General features: G+C 41.5%; 1 protein-coding gene across 2 annotated transcripts in view; it reads right to left on the bottom strand.

The window, feature by feature from the left end:
- dcaf15 (DDB1 and CUL4 associated factor 15) overlaps positions 1 to 24,393 on the bottom strand; it is a 54,038-nt gene that overhangs the window by 17,027 nt on the left and 12,618 nt on the right. The window contains exons 2-7 of one of the 2 annotated variants that reach the window (XM_063035593.1): positions 21,689 to 21,786; positions 16,836 to 16,980; positions 13,048 to 13,154; positions 9,683 to 9,819; positions 9,424 to 9,594; positions 5,822 to 6,634 (exon numbers count right to left, since the gene is read on the bottom strand). In XM_063035593.1, coding sequence (XP_062891663.1) covers positions 5,822 to 6,634; positions 9,424 to 9,594; positions 9,683 to 9,819; positions 13,048 to 13,154; positions 16,836 to 16,980; positions 21,689 to 21,786 — 1,471 coding nt within the window. The remainder of the gene's footprint in view (positions 1 to 5,821; positions 6,635 to 9,423; positions 9,595 to 9,682; positions 9,820 to 13,047; positions 13,155 to 16,835; positions 16,981 to 21,688; positions 21,787 to 24,393) is intronic. The other variant, XM_063035594.1, reaches the window with a different exon arrangement.

The raw sequence follows: 24,393 nt of genomic DNA, 5'->3' as shown, positions 1-24,393 counted from the left end.
AGACATTTATCATCAAATTGATCCTCGCTGAAGTTAGGGGAGATGGAGGTTGCTATTGCTGAGGCATCATCCGGTATTGCAGCAACATTAATGCTTGGTGGTAGGACAGCGCATTCAAGATTCAAGATACCCCTCAAAGTCAATGAAGATGCCCTTTGTAACATCGATAAAAACACCAATACTGCAAATTTACTCCAAAATGCGAGGCTTATTGTCTGGGATGAGTGCCCCACGATTAGGAGGAAGAGCTTCGAAGCCATGGACCAGACTCTTCGTGATGCATGCAGCAAGAATGAAGGCTTCGGGGGTATTTTAACCATTTGCTGCGGTGATTTCCGTCAGCTTCTAGCAGTTGTGAAACGAGGAAATGATTCTGATGTGGAGAATTCAGGCATAAAAAAACCCTACTTATGGAGAAACTTCATCAAGTTTCAATTGAAGAGAAACATGCAATTGTGTGAGGGAGAAGGATGATATTCTGAGTTCTTATTGGATGTTGGAGAAGACAAGATTGAGAAAAATGAAAATGATACCATGGAGAAAGTGCTGATTTTTCTGGAGAAACCAGTGTTCTAGCATGGTCAGCTGTATGTGGCTTTAAGCCGGGGAAAAAGAAATGAAAACATTAGAGTATTCTTGAAGGGTGGCAGATCAACCAGAAATGTTGTCATCAAAACTGTCCTTCGTTAAATGAGGAGGAGCTACATTTTCTTTGCTACACGTCATTCTTCTTTAATAAACTGAGTTTTTCTTCATTAATTTCCAAAGCAAAGCCATACCAATAGCATTCAGGGAAATTTAATGTTTATTCTGGTCACATCAGACTGCATTACCTTTCTCTCAAAGGATGCCCCAACGGGTCACTCAGTCGTCTAGTTATCACAGAAAATTCTACTGAACAAACACGCTTTACCAGTATCAGGAGGAGACTATTATACTTTTAGTGAAGGGTAAAATTTAATGATATGACATGTGAGCAGAAAACATTCTGGGAGCGGTCTGGGATTTGGGATTAAGATAATTGAAAATTATGAAAGACGTGGAGGTTACAGTAGAAAATCATAGACAAAAATCGAAATACTGGAAAAACACAACAAATCAACACACACAAAATGCTGGAGGAACTCAGCAGGTCAGGCGGCATAAATGGAAATGAATGGACAGTCAACATTTCGGGCCAAGACTCTTCCTCAGGACTGAGAAGGAATGGGGTAGACGCCAGAATAAATAAGTGGGGAGAGGGGAAGGAGGATACCTGGAAGCTGATAGGTGAAGGGCTGGAGAGGAAAGAATCTGACAGCAAAGGAGAATGGATCATCAAATTAGGCAGCACCTGTACAAAGAGATACAGTCAACACTTTGGGTCTACGTTGCTTTATCAGAACAGAGGAAGGGGAAGATGCAAATAAGATTATACAGAAGACTGCAAAAGAAAATGAGGTTGTGATCAACCAGAGAAAAACGATTAGTAAATGACAGAAGCCTTCAGCAGGTCATGCAGCATCTGTGGAGCTAACAAATGCTTCACAGATCTCTATTTACCTCCCTATGTCAAGAATGTCTGTTAATGATCATTTCTTAATTTTCTGTTTTGTTTGAGATTTCCATCATTCTTAATACTTTCCCCAAAATGACAGACTGAATGGGTCAGAGGGCCATCCTTACAAGCAGGTCTTCAAAAAAAAACAGCCAAAACTAGTTTTAAACAACTCACTGGGGATGCTCTAAGATAATAAAAGTCCATCACTGTGCCAATGCACAATGTTCATCATGAACATACACAGAACGTTTCATTATGTTACTCAATGCTTTACAGCCAGTGTTTTCACATGCATGCTCACTGCTGGAATATACTGAACGCTGCAGATGAGAAATGCTTTAAGGTCAGACTGTCAGCCTCTAGTATACACTGTTAATCACAGCAGGGCAGGCTCTGCAGTGAAAACAGGGAAATTCCAACCTCCATAGCAATATCTTTTTTCCAAAGAATCTACGAGAGAAGGTGTTCAAGGAAGATAGTATTTAATTTTGGGAATGATCTAGGGTTCAGCTCAGCCAAAAACTGAGACAGTCACATGGAGATGAGAGCAGAATATCAAATCATACCACATGGACATAAATAGAAATGCTGTTAAACTTTAGCAGGACAGACAGCACCATGGAAAGAGAAACAAACAATGTTTTAGGTTGGAGACTCTTCATCAGAACTGGGAAAGAGAAAGTGATGCAAGTGTAATGGAGACGAGAGGGAAAAGACCAGAAGACTATAAGATATAGGAGCAAAATTATACCATGTGGCCCATGAGTCTGCTCCAACATTTCATCATGGCTTACCCAGTTTCTCAATCAGCCTCAATCTCCTGCCTTCTCCCTTTATCCCTTGATGCCCTGACTAATCAAGAATTTATCAACCTCTGCCTTAAATGTACCTAATGACTTGGCCTCCACACCCACTCGTAGCAATGAATTCCATAGAAAGAGAAACCATCTTGGGCAAAAATGACCAAACACCTATTTGCAACTCTCTTTTACAGTTCTGATGCTGGGTCACGAAACCCAGATGTTGACAATATCCCTTTCCTCACATGTTGTTGACATGCCGAGTTTTAACAATATTTTCTTCATCTCCATTTTTGTTTTTGGTTTCCAGCACATAAAATCATGTTTGGGTCAGGGAAGGATGGAGAGAGGAGAAAGAAATGAACTGTAGGTAAAATTCTGGTCTTTGACCTCTAGCTTAGTGCCAAAGGATAAATGATCAATGTTAAATGAATTCACTATGTTTCAACATATTTCGGAAGACCAGACAGCTTCTAATTCATTAGTAGAGGTTATAGGCACATCAGGAATTTGTGTTCTTGGCACAAGCAGTGTTACTTCACTTCTAATGTGTTTCAGATGAAGAAATGCTCAATAATCTCCAGCATTAAAGAACTTGAGAGGGAAAGGAAGCAATAAACAAACCTGAGAACACCGAAATCTAAATGTGGAATTTGAGCAGTCCTCCAAGAGGGCCACAACCTTGCCAGAGGGTTTGAAGGCTTGCGTGCCTCAATGACCTGGACAGCTATGTTGGCTGGAGTCAGGGCCTTGTGCTTTGGCTCTTGGTAGGGTCACCCTTGCCAAACAGGGCAAAAGGTAGAGGCTAGACTAAGAGCGGTCCACTGGTCCTCCAGGTTCGGAGGTTCAGCTCAGGGCAAAAAACCAAACAATTCTTATGGAAACAGCAATAGTGAATCCTTCTATATCTGTGTGTGACAGTATTCCAGAGTCTCCATCCAGGACTTGCATGGTTGACAGTCCTGAAAACCAAGAGGAAGCTACTAGCACAATGAAGGACCAGGACAACTTGGTGCCATACCATAGAAGCAGATATGAAGACATTGAACCACACCTGGAGCACAATAGAGAAGATGACACAATGGAGAGAAGGATAGAGAGAGATAGTGGACCTTCATTGCTGCCCTAAATGCCAGCGGCATAACATGCAGTAAGTAATTTGAGCAGTGAAAACACAGCCTGATTTCTGTTGGAAGGCCACATGAGAACTAGCAGTGGGAAAAGTAACTGCTCATTCATCTAGCCAATACAAAAATTAGCACTTATAAAATGCCGAGATGCTTCACAGCATTAACAGTTACTGTTTTGGGGAAATGTGGAAATCAAACTATATGGCACAAGAGCCAACAAACTGCAGGGAGATTAAAGAGCAGATGCTGCATTTTGGCATTGTGCTTTTAAGGTCAGCATTGTCCATAGGTTAATGGACACTGGTTCTTTTACATTCTCTTGAATGGCCAGATGCAAGGTCAATTTAACGTCATAACTGAAGACAATACTTTTAACTATATGGATTTGCCAGGCTCTCTGCTGTGTTGTTATACCAAATTGTGATTAATTAGATTAGATTAGATTAGATTGTCATTGTGCCAAGTACAGATACAAAGCCAATGACTGTTTTGTCTCCCTTTCTCTTCACCATTTGCACCTCGGACTTCAACTACTGCACAGAGTCTTGTCATCTTCAGAAGTTTTCTGATGACTCTGCCATAGTTGGATGCATCAGCAAGGGAGATGAGGCTGAGTACAGGGCTACAGTAGGAAACTTTGTCACATAGTGTGAGCAGAATTATCTGCAACTTAATGTGAAAAAGACTAAGGAGCTGGTGGTAGACCTGAGGAGAGCTAAGGTACCAGCAACCCCTGTTTCCATACAGGGGGTCAGTGTGGACATGGTGGAGGATTACAAATACCTGGGGATACGAATTGACAATAAACTGCACTGGTCAAAGAACACTGAGGCTGTCTACAAGAAGGGTCAGAGCCGTCTCTATTTCCTGAGGAGACTGAGGTCCTTTAACATCTGCTGGACAACGATGAGGATGTTCTACGAGTCTGTGGTGGCCAGTGCGATCATGTTTGCTGTTGTGTGCTGGGGCAGCAGGCTGAGGGTAACAGACACCAAAAGAATCAACAAACTCATTTGTAAGGCCAGTGATGTTGTGGGGATGGAACTGGACTCTCTGACGGTGGTGTCTGAAAAGAGGATGCTGTCCAAGTTGCATGCCATCTTGGACAATGTCTCCCATCCACTACATAATGTACTGATTGGGCACAGGAGTACATTCAGCCAGAGACTCATTCCACCGAGATGCAACACAGAGCGTCACAGGAAGTCACTCCTGCCTGTGGCCATCAAACTTTAAAACTCCTCCCTTGGAGGGTCAGACACCCTGAGCCAATAGGCTGGTCCTGGACTTATTTCCTGGCATAATTTACATATTACTATTTAACTATTTATGGTGTTATTACTATTTAATTATTTATGGTGCAACTGTAACGAAAACCAATTTCCCTCGGGATCAATAAAGTATGACTATGACTATGAAATGCAATTAGCATCTGACCAGAAGTGCAAAAGAATAGTATTATTTACAAAATAACTGCGAATAAAAAGTAAATGCTACAGCATACAAATGTAAAAGTACTGAGACAGTCCAATATGGGTGCAATACTGCTTAGCACTGTGATGTGAGGTTCAGTAGAGTCACAGCCCCAGGGAAAAAGCTCTTCCTGAGCCTGCTGGTGCGGGAGCGGAGGATGGGAGGAGAGTAAAAAGTCCATGGTTAGGGTGAGATGCATCCTTGATAATGCTTTTTACCCTGCTCAGACAGTGTTTATGGTAGATGTTCTCAATGGTGGGCAATTGGGTGCTGATAATCCATTGGGCAGTTTTCACCACACGCTGGAGTGCTTTATGGTCCGATACAGGACAATTGCCATACCACACTGAGGTGCAGTTGGTGAGTTTGCTCTCAATGGTACAGCGGTAATAGCCTGTCAATAACCTGGGTCAGAGGTAAGCTTTCTTGATGCTGTGCAGAAAATAAAGGCGCTGTTGCGCGTTTTTGATCAGGATGGAAGAGTTCAGGGACCAGCTGAGATCATCGGAAATGTGGACACCAAGGAATTTGAAACTTGATACACACTCCACTACAGCTCCATTGATGTAGATGGGACATGAGTGTGGCTTGAAATTGCAATTCTTGAAAATGACTCAGAGGCAAGAATGCCAAGCAACGAAAAATAAGAATAAACACCTTGCTCGTTTTAAACCCCTTACATAGACAACACCAGAGAGACAAAGATTTTGTTTCAATCTTAAGGAATTTTTGTACAAGGGAAGAATCAAACAATGGAAATCTAGCAACTAATAACTATGGTACAAGATGGGATTTTCCAAACCGAGGAACCTATTGGCTTGTAAATTCCTAACAATTCACTCCTAAATACGCATGACAGATTCTACAAGACTATTTACCTTCATCATCTACCACCATGCCAGTGGGCTCCAGAACATAGTGCAGCTTTATGTAGTTCACATAACCGGGGTCAGTTTGTCCAGTTTCCTGCTGCTGGTTGCCAGTGTTATCCATTACACTAGATTCATTCTGTGCAAATTCACTCGTTCCTTCAGTTCTTATTTGAGCAGATGGTGCACCATTGACTAGGCTGGGTTTCCTAAGGGTGGGACAATTGCACCCCAAAACAAGTGAATGTGATTCCTCGGTACTTAACGCATAACCATTAGCGTCTGCAACACAACCAGAACACTGGATCTCTAATCTGGGTTCACAGGAGAAGGAAGGATGGATTTCTGAAGATCCACTTCTTTGTGGATTAAGGATATTGAGGCAGTCTTCTGCAAGTTTCCTTTGTAGCACACCCTCCTTTTGTATGTCTAAACTTCCCATTACTTCTGGAGTGCTGGTGGCAGCTCTAGCTCGCCTGAAGATGTCAGCTGCAAATTCTTTTGCTTTGCCTGCAGCAGTAGTTCGGTCACAGTGGGCAGGGTTACAGACTGCCACAACGGTGTGCTCATAGGCTTCATGTTCCCAGCTCAACATTTCCTCTGAACAGTTTTCAGTATGCCTGCAGTTATTAGCATCTGCCATGTTAGAGGTGAAGTCCAGTGTTTTTTGGCTGCACAAAGTACATTTAGCACCTTCACAGTTACAATTAGAAGATACACTGCTCCATTCTGCTGAAATGAAATTCTCAGGGTACACCTCATGATCGACTGGAGTTTCATCGTTTTCACTGCTTTTGCTGTACAGTACTTGTCCTGTTTTACCTGACACACAGAAAGCAAAATGTGTAAAATGGATCTGAATTGGAAAAAGCAGTTAGTTTGTCAGTTCACATCTCCTAGATTAACTTCAACATTTTAAATCCAAGACATTTTTTATGATCATCATCTTTTGAGATTTTCCCTCTACCTTTCCGCTGTCATAGGATTTCACGGCCGCAGGGAAACCGGAAGGGCCTCCAGTCTTAACCTCACATCTTTAATTTTACTCCAGTCTCCCCACATGCTCAAGTAAGCTCACCTTATCCAAAACATCAGTGTTTGTTTTACGCAATCCTATTCTTATTAAACAGCAGGCTTTTCATTCTTTTTACTTAATCTCTATATTCTCCCCTTCCAACTATTATCCCTTACCAAAAAACTTTGCTATACTTGCAAACCATCAACTTCCCTTTCCTGTTCATACTAATGGAATCTCCTAAATCAGGAATTAAAACAATTAGACCACAATAGGTCTACAACAGATGCAATCTCACTGGCTCTCCACTCAGTTTATATAGGCATCTGTTAGTCTCACGAAACCATGGATTAGCGCTTGGAAGGTTTCCAGGGCGCAGGCCTGGGCAAGGTTGTATGGAAGACCGGCAGTTGTCCATGCTGCAAGTCTCCCCTCTCCATGCCACCGATGTTGTCCAAGGGACCCATACAGCTTGACACCAGTGTCGTCGCAGAGCAATGTGTAGTTAAGTGCCTTGCTCAAGGACACAACAGCTGAGGCTCGAACTAGCAACCTTCAGATCACTAGACAGACGCCTTAACCACTTGGCCCACTCAGCTTAGGATCACCTGGAAAGTAGCAATATGTATGTCAGGCTGCTGTTTATTGATTAAAGCTCAGTGTTGAACACCATCACACCCTCAGTACTAATCACAAGTTCCAAACTCTAAGCCTCTGTACCTCCCTCTATAACTGGATCTTTAACTTGCTCATCAAGAGACCAGTCAGTCCTGATTGGAAATAACATCTCCTTCTCGCTGACAGTCAACATTGGTGCAGCTGAAGTATGCGTGCGGCTCTTACTGTATCTACACCCACGACTACCTGGCTAGGCAGGCTCCAACACTATCTACAAACGTTTTGTATAAATTTGCCATTGACACAACTACTGTTGGTAAAATTTCAGATGGTGATGAGTGAGAAAGATGAGCTGGTTGACTGGTTGAGTAGTATGGCAACAACAACCTTGTATCCAACATCAGTAAGACCAAGGAATTGATTGTGGATTTCAGGAAGGGAAAGTCAAAGGAACACAAACCAATCCTCATCGAAGGATCAGCAGTGAAAAGGGTGAGGATTTTCAAGTTCTTGGGTGTCAACATCTCTAAGGATCTATCCTGGGCCCATCATATTGATGCAATTGAGAAGACCTGGTACATCATCAAAGACTATAGCAAATTTCTACAGATGAACCGCATGGAGATCATTCTAACTGGCTGCATCACTATGTGGTATGGAACGCAACTGTACAGGATTGGAAAACCTGCAGAAAGTTGCAAACTCAACCAGCTCCAACATGGGCACCAGCTCTCCCAGCATCGAGGACACCTTCAAAAGGCAATACCTCATAAAAACTACATCCATCATTAACCACTACTTATTTAATTTATTATATATATATATATATTCTATTGTAATTTACTGTTTTTATGCATTGCACTGCACTGCTGGTGCAAAACAACAAATTTCACAACATATGCCGGCGATATTAATCCTGATTCTGATTCCCATTTCCTCCCCCAAAAAAATTAGATTCTAAGTAAAGTTACGGTTAACCCTTCATGAGTATGGTGCAAAGTGGGTGTAGAAGGTGAAGTTCAAAGTTTAAAGTAAATTTATTATTAAAATACATATATATCACTATATACAATCCTGAGATTCATTTTCTTGTGGGCAAACTCAATAAATGTATAGAATAATGGCCATAACAGAATCAGTGAAAGACCGCCCAACTGTATTCAATCAGAGCACAGAAGACAACAAACTATGAAAATATATAAAGAAGAAACAACAATAATAAATAAATAAGCAATAAATATTGAGAACATGAGATGAAGAGTCCTTGAAAGTGAGTCCAATGGTTGTGCATTGTAAAATTCAACATCAGAAATATGAGAAACGTGGAAGGATTGGACAAATTTGAACCTATCATCTTTGAGAAGAGGTGGCCATAGGACAATGTTCTGGAAATATATGGCCTAGTGACAATATAAAACAAAAGAGTAAGTATGAAAGACCGGAGGTCATGGGATCACACTGTAAGATACATGTCACTTTAGTTTACATAAAGTGATCAATACATTTACTTGGCACCTTTCACAACCTAAGTACTTCTAACTCTAATCATGGTCACAACACAGGGAAAATGACAGCCAGTTTGCTCAAACTCCCAAAGATAATGACTAGATTTTTTTTTGGCAATATCAAAGTCCAAGGCACTGGGGGAAATTCCTCTTCAAATCATACCTTGGGAATTTTGCATCCGAGGGAACAGAAGGAGCCTCAAGCTAATACTTATGTTAAACAGCATTTCTTTAAAGTTGCACTAGAGACCTAGAATTAGTGCCCATTTCCTCAGCCTGAACTGTGAATCCATTAACTTCTGATTCGGGCAAAGAGGTCATAAACAACTGGGTGATCCCCTAGCTGGAGGGAGAAGCTGAGAGTAATCTGCCAGGACTAATATTTGAACCATACACCCTCACTTTACTGTAAAATTATCTGCTCATACATTTCATCTAGATTTCCACATAAACAATAACCAATTTGACCATACCTGTCGTATTTACAGATATTGCACATGCTACCAGGGAGTAGCTGGTGTTAAGTAACACTACTCCATCTTTCTTGAGCTGGAAAGCAGGCTGGAACGTGGGAAAGGGATACACCACCTGGTACTTGGTGTGAAGCATGAAGCCGTGCTGTAGGCAATAGGCATTCTGCTCACCTGTAAAACACATGATCGCAAGTGAGGTGCAGTAATTTAAACATGCAAGTACAAACACAAGATAAAAACAAAATGGTTAGTTTCATACCTGTGTTAAGCAAAGCCATATCTCTGCAGTCGGGACACAGTACAAATGGTGGTGTGGCAACAGTTGTAATATAAATATCTCTGTCGTTTTCATCACTCATAACCATATTTATCAGCAGATCATTTACCGACCGAATGCTGTATTAAACAAAAATAACCACATGGAGGGAAAGCAGAATATTCTTTAGGGAAGTAAAAAACCCTCTCAAACCTCCCCTGCCCCGTCCCTGACAAAAAACAACAGCTGGTGTAAGTTTGGAGATTCCTTTCTGCAGAGCACAAAGGAATTTCCACGCTTACCGCCAACCAGTAGCCAAAAGGATTTTATGACATCATCTTACTGCTCCTATTGGAAAAAAAACAGCAAGATTATATGTTAAAAAATAAACCCACCAGAGTATAAGAACATAAAAAATAGGAGCAGGAGTAGGCCACCTGGCCCAAGGAGCCTGCTCTGCCATTCAATAAGATCACGGCTGAATCACAGAAAAATCTAATGAAAAGTTAATCTCTCTATGGTGGTACATGCTCAGAAAGGGTACTGTGAGAACTCCCCACTTAAAATATAGGAACAGAAGTAAATAAACTGACTTGTCCATGGTTAGCAAAATAAAGACACAGAACACACTAGAGCACAGAAACAGGCCTCTTGGCCAATGCCGAACTATTAATCTGCCTACTCCCATTGAGCTGCACCCAGTCTAGAGCCCTCCATATCCCTCCCATCCATGTATCTATCCAAATTTCTCTTAAATGTTGAAATTGAATCCGCATTCACCATTTCTGCTCTCAGGTCATTCCACACGCTCACCATCCACTGAGTGAAGAAGTTCCTCCTCACTTCCCTTAAACATTTTACCTTTCACCCTTAACCCATAACCTCTAGTTCTAGTCTTACATAACTTCATTGGAAAGAGTCTGCCTGCATTTACCCTATTCATACCACTCATAATTTTGTATACCTCTATCGAATTTCCCATTATTATTCTGCGTTCAAGGGAAAAAGGTCCTAACTTATTCAACCTTTCTCTATAACTCAGGTCCTCAAGTCCTGGCAGCATCCTTGTAAATTTTCTCTGACCAGTGCCAATCCAGACATCAGAAGTTTTGAGAGGGGGGGGACTTCAACCAGATCCACTTCTCAAGGATAAAGGCAGCAATGGAGCAGTACGGTGAAAAAGAGCTTTGACCAGCAGCCAGTCCGGACATCGGAAGTTTTGAGAGGAGGGGACTTCAATCAGGCCCACTGTCCGAGAAGGTTCAAAGGTGATTGACAAAAAATATTCCGGGATAGAATGGCTTGTCATATGAACAGTGTTTGATACTTCTGGGCCTTTATTCACTTGAATTCAGAAGAACGAGGGGTGACCTCACTGAAGCCTATCAAATGGTGAAAGGCCTTGATAGAGTGGAGGTGGAAAGGATGTTTTCTGTGGTGGGAGAATCTAAGACTAGAGCACACAGCCTCAGAATACAGGGACTCTTAGAACGGAGATGAGAAGAAATTTCTTTAGCTAGAGAGTGGTAAATCTTGGAACTCTTTGCCACAGGAGCTCTGGAGGCCAAGTCTTTATATATACTTAAGGCAGAGGTTGATCAATTCTTGATTGGTCAGGGCACGTAGGGATATGGGAAGAAGGCAAGGAGCTGAGAGGGCGGAGAGGAAAATTGGATCAGCCAAAATAGAATGGCAGAGTAGACTCGATGGGCCAAATGTACTAATTCTGCTCCTATATCTTATGGCCTTATTTACGTCTTTCCTATAGGTACTGTAAATGACCAAAACTGCACATAATACTCCAAATTAGGCCTCACCAATGTCTTACATCTTTTTGCAATTGATAGATAGACCCATTTTTGCACTTTCTTCAACAACTATATCAATTAAGTTTTGTAGTTCTTCCTCTGTACTTGCAATTAATACAGTGTCATCCGCGTATCTAAAATTATTGATGTTTTCACCGCCAACTTTGATTCCCAAGAAGAAGAATCCTATCTGCAGGCTGAGAATAAACGGGGAAGACATAAAATAAGTACAGAACTTTTGCTACTTGGGAAGCTAGGTGACATCAGATGGCAGGTGCGACATGGACATCAAAAGAAGAATAGGGATGGCAAAAGACACCTTTATGAGAATGAAGAGTATACTGACCAACACTAAACTAGGCATGACAACCCGCCTCAGAGCACTGAAATGTTACATTTATCCAGTTAAGTTATATGGCTCAGGATGTTGGACAATATCTAGTAATGTGTGGAAACGAATTGAAGCAGCAGGGATGTGGTTTTTGAGGAGGATGCAAAGAATATCGTGGACAGAACGAATATCTAATGAGGATGTCATGAACAGAGCAAAGACAAAAAGAGAAATAATGTATGAGATCATGAAAAAGGCAACGTGACTTCATTGGACATGTGATTAGGAAAGAGGAGTTAGAATGCACGTTAATTATGGGAAAGATTGAAGGCAAGAAAGCAAGAGGAAGGCAAAGACAAATGATGATGGAGACAGCAGCCAGAGAACTGGAAATGAATACCAATGAATTGATCCACTTGACCCAAAACAGGAGTGTGTGGGCCATGGCAGTCAAAGCTCAAACTGGGAATGGCATCTGATGATGATGATGAATGTCTTATGTAACTTCAACATAACATCCCAATTCCTGTACTCAATATTTTGATCTATGAAGGTCAAAGTGCTGAAAACTTTTACAACCTTATCAACCTGATGTCACTTACAAGGAATTATGCATCTGTATTATACACTGACAGCCACCCAAAATTTGTACCAAGTGGGGTTTGAGCTCACAACTTTCTGAATCGGGTGAGAAGTTGACATGTTTTTTGTACAAAAATTTTGACATTCCCTGATGCCCTATAGTCAACAGATTTCTACAAATATTACTGCTATAATGTAGGAAGAGTGGAATGTCCTCTTTTCCAATTCTTTTCATTTGATCTTCCCTGGCACACCAAGGTAGATTAAATAAAAATTTCAAAGGTATAAGGAGCTGAAGAACCAAGGAGTTAAGTTCACATATGAACTCATGGAATCGTCTGATAGGCCTATATATTACTGGACTGATGATCTGGAGACAAGTTCATGTTCCACCGTGGCAGCTGGAGAATATAAATTCAAACAATTATATAAAACTGGTATCAATAAGGATAACCACCTGACTAGAAAAATGACGCACAGATACAGTTGATGATATTTTTCAGGTATAGAAATCTGTCCTTACTATCTGACATGTTATTCCATACCCATTCCATTTGAAAAAGCGTAGCAAGCCAAGGGAAATTAGGAATGGATTTCAAATGCCGACCTTGCCAGCAATATCTACATCTTGTTCCAAGATTACTTACTTGAACCCGAACACAATAAGCTTTGATGGATCTGATGGCCATTCACAGACAGTTAGATACAGGTCACTGTATACTTCCTGATCTTTGAAAAGATGCACTTGCCTAACCTAAAATGCAATAAAGCAAAACAAAGATTAAACATATCTTCCACTGTTTTCAAATTGTATCTTTTCTGAAAAAACTGGAAGTGAATGCAGTTGAGCACATCCAATGTGTGAATGTGCATCAGTGGCCATGGGAAATGAAAGTCCTTCACAGCCCAAGTTAACCAAGTATGAACACCAGACTAATGGACACACTGTATGTATAAGCAGTTTGGGAGACTTGTTGGAAAAATTTGCCAGCTGCTGCAAGGCTGCAGGTATTGTACATCAATTGGGAACAAACCATTTCCATGTCTTTTCTTTAACACCAATCTGCAACAACTGGAGTTGGGTTAAAATATGCAGAGCTGGAGTGCTGAGCAGACTCTCTCACTGAGTCACTGAGGTTAGCTAATGGGTGCTCTTCCTGCCTCTACACACTCTCCATACCTAATGTTTCAGTGATCCTCACTCACACATTAAAGAACAATTCATGTTATGAACAGATTTCAGAAACTGAATGTTGTTATCCCCTGACAACTGTATAGGCAACATACTGTAGCAGTGACAAAAAACAGTGTAACCTTAAATCCATACAAATACGCAGACACACAGAGAGACATATTAAATCTAATACTCTAATTTCACAAGCATGTTTCCTGGGTAAATTGTATCTGCTTTGGTACTAACCTTGACTGCTCTCTAACTAGGGTTTAGGAGTGTACACAAGCAGGCTGGTTGGCTGGCATCCTCCATTATACATTCAGTGGCCACTTTATGAGATACACACTTACACTTGTTCGATAATGCAAACATCTAATCAACCAATCATGTGGCAGCCACTCAATGCATAAAAGCATGCAGACATTGTCAAGAGGTTCAGTTGCGGTTCAGACCAAACATCAAAATGGTAAAGAAATATGATCTAAGTGATCTTGACCTTGGAGTGATTGTTGGTGCCAGATGGGGAGATTTGTTTATCTCAAAAATTTCTGATCTCCTGGTATTTTCACAAACAACCACCTTGACATCTTACAGAGAAAGGTGTAGAAAACAACAAAAAAAAACATCCAATGAGCAGCAGTTCTGTGGGTGAAAACACCTTGTTAATGAGAGAGGTCAGAGAATGGCCAGACTGGTTCAAACTGAGAAGAAGGCGACAGTAACAACAGTGGTGTGTAGAAGAACATCTCCAAACACACGTTGAACTTGAAGTGGAAGGGCTACAACAGGATTAGACAATGAACATACACTCAGTGGCCAATTTATTAAGAAGGTATCCAGGAAGTACTTAATAAAGTGGCCACTGAGTGTATATTGCACTATAGGCACTTTGATTTATCACCCATAGTGGTGCTAGAAAGTCTGTGAACCCTGCAGAATTTTCTTAATTTCTGCATAAATATGACCTAAAATGTGACCAGATCTTCACAGTAGTCTTAAAACTAGATAAAGAGAACCCAGTTAAATAATTACTACAAAAAAAACTTGTTCCTTTATTTATTGAGAAAAATTATCCAATATTACATGCATTTGTTGGAAAAATAAGTGAACCTTGCTTTCAGAACTGACATGACCCCTTTATACAGCAATAACTTCAACCAAATATTTCTGATAACTGTTGAACAGTCCTGCACATCGGCCTGGAGGAATTTTAGGCAATTCCTCGCTACAAAACTGCATCAACTCTGGGACGTTGCTGGGTTTCCTTGCATGAATTGCCTGCTTCAGGTTCTTTCACAACATTTCTACAGGATTAAGGTCAAGACTTTGACTCAGCCATTCCAAAACATGAAGTTTCTTCTTTTTAAACCATTCTGTTGTTGATTTGCTCTCGTCTTTCAGACCATTATCTATTATTCAACTTCTATTAAGCTTCAGGTAACACACTGCTACCCAGACATTCAGACATTGTGAATTCATTATTACCTCAATGATTGCAAGCTGTCCAGGCCCTGAGGCAGCAAAGCAGCCCCAAACCACGATGCTCCTTCCACCATGCTTCACAGTTGGGATGAGGTTTCGGTGTTGGTGTTCAGTGCTCTTTTTCCTCCAAACATAGCAATGCGCATTTCTGTCAAGAAGTTCAACTTTTGTCTCATCTGTCCACAGAACATTGTCCCAGAAATGTTGCAGAACATCCAGGTGGTCTTTTGCAAACTTGAGACATGCAGCAATGCTTTTTTTGGAGAACAGTGGTTTCCTCTGTGGTGTCCTTCCATGAATACCATTCTTGAAGCATATAAGATTATTAAGGGATTGGACACGCTAGAGGCAGGAAACATGTTCCCAATGTTGGGGGACTCCAGAACCAGAGGCCACAGTTTATGAATAAGGGGTAGACAATTTAGAACGGAGTTGAGGAAAAACTTTTCCACACAGAGGGTTGTGGTTCTGTGGAATGCTCTGCCTCAGAAGACACTGGAGGCCAATTCTCTGGATTCTTTCAAAAAAGAGTTAGATAGAGCTCTTAAAGATAGCGGAGTGAAGGGATATGGGGAGAAGGCAGGGAAAGGGTACTGATTGTGGACGATCAGCCATGATCACAGTGAATGGTGGTGCTGGCTCGAAGGGCTGAATGGCCTACTCCTGCACCTATTGTCTATTGTTCAATATTTTTCTTATAGTGGACACATGAGCAGAGACTACAGCAAATCCTAGAGATTTCTGCAGGTCTTTTGCACCTTGGGTTCTTTTTCACCGCCTTCAGCATTGCACGTTGTGCTCTTGGTGTGATCTTTGCAGGATGCCCATTCCAAGTGAGAGTAGCAAGAGTACTGAATTTCCTCCATTTGTAGACAGTTTCTCTTATTGTGGACTGATGAACACCCAGGTCTTTAGAAATGCTTTTGTATCCTTTTCCAGGTTCATGCATCTCTACAACTCTTCCTAGTTCCTCTGAAAGTTATTTTGATCGAGGCACGGTGCACGTAAACAGATTTATGTTGAGAAGTGCAGGCTCTGTCAGTAACCCGACTTTGTGTGTCTTTTTTATAGGGCAGGGTGCCTCTACAAACTACACCTCCAATCTCATCTCATTGACTGGAGCACCTGATTTCAAATAGCTTTTGTAGAAAGCATTACCACAGAGGTTCATATACTTTTTCCAACAAGTACATGTAATATTGGATCACTTTTCTCAGTAAGTAAATGAACAAGTATAATGATAATGTTTGTTTTGTTATTTAATTAATTGGATTCTCTTTATCTAGTTTTAGGACTCTTGTGAAGATCTGATCACATTTTAGATCATACTTAAGCAGAAATAGAGAAAATTCTACAGAGTTCACAAACTTTCAAGCACCACTGTATTGTTACCTATACCAGCTCTGATTTGTTTATCTCCAAATTTAATTGCTCTATCAACTGTAGCCATGTTTTCATCTGCTGAATTCTGAGCTTGGATTGTCCTTCCAAATCTTCCTGCATCTCTACTTTTCTGTTCTCCCTTAATTCACTTTCATTTAAAATACCTACCTCATTGATTATGTGTCCTAATGTCGCCTTCTGTGGCTCATGATAAAACTTGTTTCGATGAGTCTCTGAGAGATTTTTTAACCATGTTAAAGCCATTATACAAACATAAAAACTGATAGAAAACAACCCCAAAAATCAGAGAAGACAAGAAGCAAGGCCCATCCAGGAATTTACCTGAATCACTGAGTTCCAGTGTTCTTTCTTCTAGAATAAAGCTTTGTTACTTACCTTTTTCAACTTGTCATGGATGTTGAACTTCCACCAGTACAGATAGTACACATAGTGGGGTAATTCATCAAACTCTTGCTCTGGCACATCTCTGGTGTAGGACAGCACATACCTACCACATTTTGTAAAACCAAGGAATATATGGCTGTGGAAGCAGGGAAAGGGGGGAGACAAAAGAGATGCATTTTTACTCTCTGCATTTTCAAGTAACAACACCTGATTATTAAAGACAAGGAAGAATCCTCAACAAAACTATCAAATACGTGAAATCCATCCATTAACTAACACTTGAGGTGACCTCTCCTAGTTTCCTGCTGCCCAGGGAGAATTATGCAGACATACCTCTGGTGTTTTGTCAGGGTATCAAGATCAACACTGCCTTTCTGTCCATTCATGTTGTAGGAGACTGAGTGCACGAGCGCATACAAGGCCATGCAGAATTACAAGTTCAGAAATCTCAGCAACTCTTGCCACTATTTAATTTAGATATTCTTGATGGACAATTGTTTGAAATGCAGAGTTTAGTGGTAAGTTTGCGTATACCTTCCACAAACTGTATTGCATAGTGAATTCTCAAAAGGAATATGAGGTCATTAATTGTTCTTTAGAGAGTGATGCTCTAGCTTCTGCTGCCTGATTCAGACCACAAATCAAATTCACAACTTCGCTCGTATGCACAGCTACCCTGATCAGATCAGCCAAGACAAATAAATGGTGGCATGATCTGGAGGGGCCGAATGGTGGCACAGCCCAGAGGGGTGTGCTCATTATCTGTAAAAATGAAATTCAATGTTGACCTCTAATCTGTAGCTACACTATTTTATTCCAAATTTCCAGCATTCCTTTGTTAATATCAAACAATTGTTCTACATTTTAACAGCCCTGCCTTTTTTTTAATTTATTCCCTCCTACTTTCCAATCTATCACATCTTTTTATTTTTGTTTTGTCCTTCCTTCCCTTTTCCCTGCATCTCAAAACTTGATTATGACTATTCCCAGTTCTGCTGGAAGTGCATTGTTCTGAAGATTTAACCCGGTTCCTATTTACTCAGATGTTGCTGAAGGAGGCAATTTTGCCCTGAGCCTGTTCAATACAGTCATGGCTGATCTGTGGTCTAACTTCTCAAGTCTCTGTTGCTCTATTTCCTTTGATATCTTTGCTTATCACAAATCGATCAATTTCAAATTTATACATGACAACTGATTAGATAAAATGCTACTTGCAGAACTGAGATCCAAATTTCCAATAGCACCCATACAGTGTTTTGCTCAACACCTAGCTCTAATTTTTTAAACTGTTTACTTCTCCAATTCTCCCTAACCACTGAAATCATTTATATCTAGATGGCCTAGCAATATCCCTAACATTTTGAAAACTTCAGTCGCAAGACTCCTTAAACTTCCGAAGTCCAGAATATACACACCTGGTTTATGTAATCCTTCCATGTAATGTAACCTTTGGTGTCTTGGCATCACTCCAATAATATTTAGAGTACATTCTTTTCTAGGCCAAAGCATCCTTTCCAAGGTGTACTACCCAGAACTACAGAATACTTGGCATATGGTCTATGCTGGGATTTGTACAGTTGCAGCATTATTACTATTGGCTTTTTCTCTTGTCTTCTGAATGCAAAGCCCAATGTTCTATTGTTTTTTTTATTACGTTCAGTAAAGGTCCATGGCAGTAAAATGATTCTGCACAAAGGCCCACTTTGGACCTTACACAGCCTCACCATTTTGGAAGTTAGCAGCATCTTTACTACCAAGCACAAAGAACCATGGTTGTTTATGTTAAAAGCTACAAACTAGAAACTCTAGTACGTTCAATGCACGTTGTCTAGTTAAGCATACTATTATATTCTTCTAGGCAAAAATAACGTATATGCCTTAAAAGCCTCCATCAATTTTGCAGCAGAAATAACCTGGTTAAATTTAGAGTTCACATGAATGTGGAATATGGCCAAGTAGAAACAACTTGTAGGAAGTTTATGAGGAAGGATAGGCAGATGACAGAGCAAAGATGCACTCAGCCAGATGGTTTGAGATGTGTCTATTTTAATGCAAGGAGTATCATAAACAAGGCCAATGAAATTAGAGCGTGGATGAATATGTGGAACTATGATGTTGTGGTCATTATACAGAATTGGATGTCTCAGGGGCAGGAATGGCTGCTGAGTGTGCTGGGCTTTAGATGTTTCAAAAGGACAGAGAGGGAGGCAAAGGAGGTGGGAGCATGGCATTGCTGATCATGGATAGCGTCATGGCTGCAGAAAAGGAGGTAGTCATGGAGGGATTGTTTACTGAGTCAGTATGGGTGGAAGTCAGAAACAGAAAGGTGGTAATAACTCCACTGTTTTTTTTTTAAATAGACCCCCCCCCCCCCCATAGTAACAGAGACATCGAGGAGCAGATAGGGAGGCAGATTCTGGAACAGTGCAATAATAATAAGGTTGTTGTGATGAGTGATTTTAACATTCCTAATATTGACTGTCATCTCCTTAGATCAAGGGTTTGGATGGGGTGGAATTCGTTAGGTGTGTTCAGGAAGGTTTCCAGACTCTATGTAGATAAGCCAACTAGAGGAGAGGCTGTACTTGATCTGGTATTGGGAAATGAACCTGGTCAGCAGTCAGATCTCTTGGTGGGAGAGCATTTTGGAGGTAGTGATTACAATTCTATCTCCTTTACCATAGCACTGGAGAAGAATAGGAGCAGACGTTTTGAGAAAACATTTAATTGGGGTAGGGCGAAACTTGGAGGCTATTAGGCAGAAACTTGGGAGCATTAATTGGGAGCGGATATTCTCAGAGAAATTCACAGTAGAAATGTGGCAAATGATCAGGGAACATTTGCATGGTGTTCTGCACAGGTATGTTCCATTGAGGCAGGGAAAAGATGGTAGGAAAAAGAACCATGATGTACAACGGATGTGGAAAATCCAGTTAAGAAGAAAAGCTTATAAAAAGGTTCAAGAAACTAGGTACTGGGAGAGCTCTAGAAAATTACCAGGTTGCCAGGAAGGAGGTTAAGAATGAAATTAGGAGAGATAGAAGAGGCCATGAGAAGGCCTTGGTGAGCAGGATTAAGGAAAACCCCAAAGCATTCTACAAGTATGTGAAGAGCAAGAGGATGAGCCATGTGAGAATAGGACCAATCATGTGCAATAGTGGAAACGTGTGCATTGAGTCGGAGGAGGAGGTAGCGGACGTACTTAATGAATATTTTGCTTCAGTATTCACCAGGGAAAAGGACCTTAGCAATTGTGGGGATGACTTACAGCAGACTGAAACACTTGAGCATATAGACATTAAGAAAGAGGATTGCTGGAGCTTTTGAAAGCATTTGGTTAGATAAATCACTGGGTCCAGATGAGATGTACCCCAGGCTACTGTGGGAAGTGAGGGAGGAGATTGCTGAGTCTCTGGCAATGATCTTTACATCATCAACAGGGACAAGAGAAGCACCGGAAGATTGGAGGGTTGCAAATGTTGTTCCCTTCTTCAAAAAAGGGAGTAGAGATAACCCAGAAAATTATAGCTCAGTGAGTCTTACTTCAGTTGTGGGCAAGTTATTGGAGAAGATCCTGAGAGGCAGGATTTATGAGCATTTGGAGAGACACAATCTGATTAAGGATGGTCAGTATGGTTTTGTCAAAGGCAGGTTGTGCCTTATGAATTCTCTGAGGATGTAACAAAACACATTGGTGAAGGTAGAGCAGTGGATATATTGTATATGGATTTCAGTAAGGCATTTGATAACGTTTGCTGATGACACAAAAGTTGGGGGTGTTGTGAATAGTTTGGAGGGCTGTCAGAGGCTACAGCAGGACATCGAGAGGATGCAGAACTGGGCCGAAAAGTGGTAGATGCAGTTCAAACCAGATAAGTGTGAAGTGGTTCATTTTGGTAGGTCAAACTTGAAGACAAAATATAATATTAATGGTAAGACTCTTGGCAGTGTGGAAGATCAGAAAGATCTTGGAGTCTGTGTCCATAGGACACTCAAAACAGCTGCATAGGTTGACAATGTTGTTAAGAAGGCGTTTGGTGTGTTGGCATTCATCAACCGTGGAAGTGAGTTCAACAACCGAGAGGTAATTTTGCAGCCATATAGGACCCTGGTCAAACCCCACCTGGAGTACTGTGTTCAGGTCTGGTCATCTCACTACAGGAAGGATATGGATACTATAGAGAGAGTGCAGAGGAGATTTACAAGGATGTTGCCTGAATTGAGAGTCTGCCTTATGAGAATAGGTTGAGTGAATTTGAGCCTTTTCTCCTTGGAGTCATAGAGGGTAAGAGGAGATCTTATAGAGGTGTACAAGATGATGAGAGGCATTGATAGTGGATAGCTAGAGGGTTTTTCCCAGGGCTGAAATGGCTAACATGAGGGGGCATTGTTTTAAGGAGCTTAGAAGTAGGTATGGGGGGGGGGGGGCGGAGATGTCAGGATGTCAGAGGTAAGTTTTTCACACAGAGGATGGTGGGTGTGTGGAATGCACTGCCAGTGATGGTGGTAGAGGTGGACACAATAGGGTCTTTTAAGAGACTCTTAGATAGGTACATGGAGCTTAGAAAGATAGAGGGCTGTGCGGTAGGGAAATTCTAGGCAGTTTCTAGAGTAGGTTACATGGTCAGCACGACATAGTGGACTGAAGGGCCTGTAATGTGCTGTAGATTTCTATGTTCTTAGCAACCTCCTACTGATAGATATACTGTATTTCACACAATCATTGCCAGACTTGGGAGTCTCAGATTCCACTTACTAAATCAATAAATTAACTGCTGAATATTACTTAGAAGGTTGCAATATCTGTTACTAAATTGCTAGCTGCCTCCAGAAAGTTTACGTACCCAGCTAGTAAAAAATCATCATCCACAATGTTCTTCAAGGGGACACAAAGAATGGGTGGTAAATTTTGAAACATTCGATGAGAGAACTGGCCGGTTATCTGCAATAAAAAATTGAAATATGTGATGTCCAACTGCAGCCAGCAAAATCAGAGAATGTGACAATGGGCATTTACCATTACACAAATTATGGCTTCCAGTACTAGATTCCTCTCAAGCTAGCAGAACTAGTTTTTGCTCTCTCCCTGATTAGTTCACAAGAATCACATTAAAATAATTTATTACTTTTATACTGCCCACAACCTTAAGTCCATGAAATATTTATACACCTTCTGGTGCTACTTGGACACGTCTTCAGTGATGAATCCGGGGTCATAGGGTGACTCGGGTCTTTAATCATCAGACACCCTCGCCCGGTTGACCCAGCCAGGGGTGATCAGACCCTGACTTGTGTCCAAGTGGCACACTAATCCACGGATCCCCCCCCTCCGGATCCACAGCCACCGTGAGGCCTTTTCAGCAGCCTCCAGAATGTTCTTGGTGGCTCTCCTGCACTGCAGTCCTTTAACTCCAAGGAGTTTTAGAGTTTGCTGTAATGAATAGCCAGCAAAGCCCCAGCACCCAACTTCGACTGGCTCACAGCGAGCTCTCCAGCCATCGCTCCAGCATTCTGCAACAAGATCTGTGTCTTCAGCCCTCTTGTGCTTGTTGGCCTCTTCAATCGGTCTTCCCAGGGGACAGTAAGTTCCAGCAGGACCACTTGCTTTGTAGATTCCGATATTAACACCATGCCCGGGCGGAGCGGAGTGGCTGTGATGTTCTCTGGGAACTTGAGCTGCCTCCCTAGGTCAACTTGGAGCTGCCAGTCTCGCGCAGTGGCAAGAAGCCCTCCCGAAGGGCTAGGCCGATGTTGAGCCTTCTCCTCCGCTCTTATAAAGGTGATGGACTGTTTGGGAGTGTGCTGGTTTTTGCTGTCTTGAATTGCTACAACTAGAAAACACTGAAAACTTTTAAGTCCCTCTGATGGGACAAAGTGGAGGTTAAAGTCAAGCAACAGAAGGAACATTCAGTGGCACCTGTGTCTTCAAGCTCACTCATCCCAGATATGAGTCTGCAGATCACATATAACAATCATAGATCCACTAATTCCTAAAACTTCTTCCCTGAAGTGACTTAGCCCTTCACCTGACCTATGTGACAGTGGAATGCACAGCCACAACTGAACATTTGGCTCGCTTCAATAAAGTGCTGAAGTTATGGTTGATGATCCCACTGACCATTCATTCTTCCATCTTGAACTAACGAAAGACAAGAGCAATACCTGGAAAGATTCCAACAGTCTAGACTGAATAGATAGGTTTTAACATCACCATCATTAACTACAATGACATCTTCACACTGGGAAATAGTTTTTCATATTAAAGTGGGGCACTTTATCACATTAATATGGAGAAAAATTTCATTATGCAAAATAATTAAACAATTCTCTTCATTTGCTATGACTGTTATGAATCTAGCTTAAGAATCTCAACGTCTGTGACATATTTATCAGATGATGGAAAAGCATGTTCTCCCAATTCACAAATAGGTTCTTATTTTCAAATGGGTTGCTAAATGTTTACCAATTTGTTAATCAACATGAGAATGCTCTAGTAAATTCATTCCATCTCAGGTTATTGAGAAAAAAGAGGAGACTGCAGGCACATTAACAGAAATCTTTATGACGGAAAGTCAGTGGATGTAGTCTACGTGGGCTTTAGTAACACATTTGACAAGATCCCTCATGGTAGGATGATCCAGAAGATTAAGGCACTTGGGATCCACAGTGACTTGGTTGATTGGATTCAAAAGTGCCTTAACTCATAGAAAAGAGGGAAGTGATAGAGATTGTGGAGGCATTAGAAATGATCTTTCAAGAATCAACGTCAGCGATTTGGATGATGGAATTAAAGGCTTTGTGGCCTTTAATTGTGGACGATACAAAGATAGTGGAGGAGCAGGTCGTGCTGAGGAGGCAGGGAATCTGCAGAAGGACTTGGGAGTCGTTGTGCAGGATCCCCTAAAGGTTAACTTGCAGGTTAAGTCAGTGGTAAGAAAGGCAAATGCAATGTCAGCCTTCATTTTGAGAGGACTAGAAAGGGTGTAGGGACTTTGAATAGAGGTAGTATCTTTGATGCCTGGCAGTTACACTCTACCTTGTAGAGTGGATAGGCATCACTGGTCTTCGTCTATCTCCTAAATCTCTCATGTATGCCTCTAGATGGCACACCCCAGTACACCACTTCAGCTGGCTGGCTAAATGATGTGGTGTTAACATGGCACCACTGGGCAAAGGACCCCATTGATGAAGACACCAGCCAGGGCGGATGGGTTCCCCGAAGAACTGCAACAGCCATGTGTTCAAGACCAGGGCGAGCCACTGAGTTGGAGGACATCAGCTGTGTTCTGGCCTGGAGAGGGGTGGGCACCACCAGGCCTCACCAGCCCAAGACATTCAACATCACAGACAGAGCACAGACCCCATACCGGATCGGTGGTCGCCCTGGTCACCAAGGGCTGTGCGATCCATTGCACACCAGGGCAGAGGTGTTAAGTTTGCTACTGGTGTAACCTCACCACAGAAGACCCACGAGAGAAACTAGATCTCATTAGCCACAAGGAACGTGAGAACGTTTGATCAAGCAGACAAACTGCAGGAGCTCACATGT

Source organism: Mobula hypostoma, chromosome 29 (assembly GCF_963921235.1).
Source record: "Mobula hypostoma chromosome 29, sMobHyp1.1, whole genome shotgun sequence".
Taxonomy (NCBI): Eukaryota; Metazoa; Chordata; class Chondrichthyes; order Myliobatiformes; family Myliobatidae; genus Mobula; species Mobula hypostoma.
Note: the sequence above shows the minus strand (reverse complement) of the source record. Positions and strands in the feature narration are given on the sequence as shown.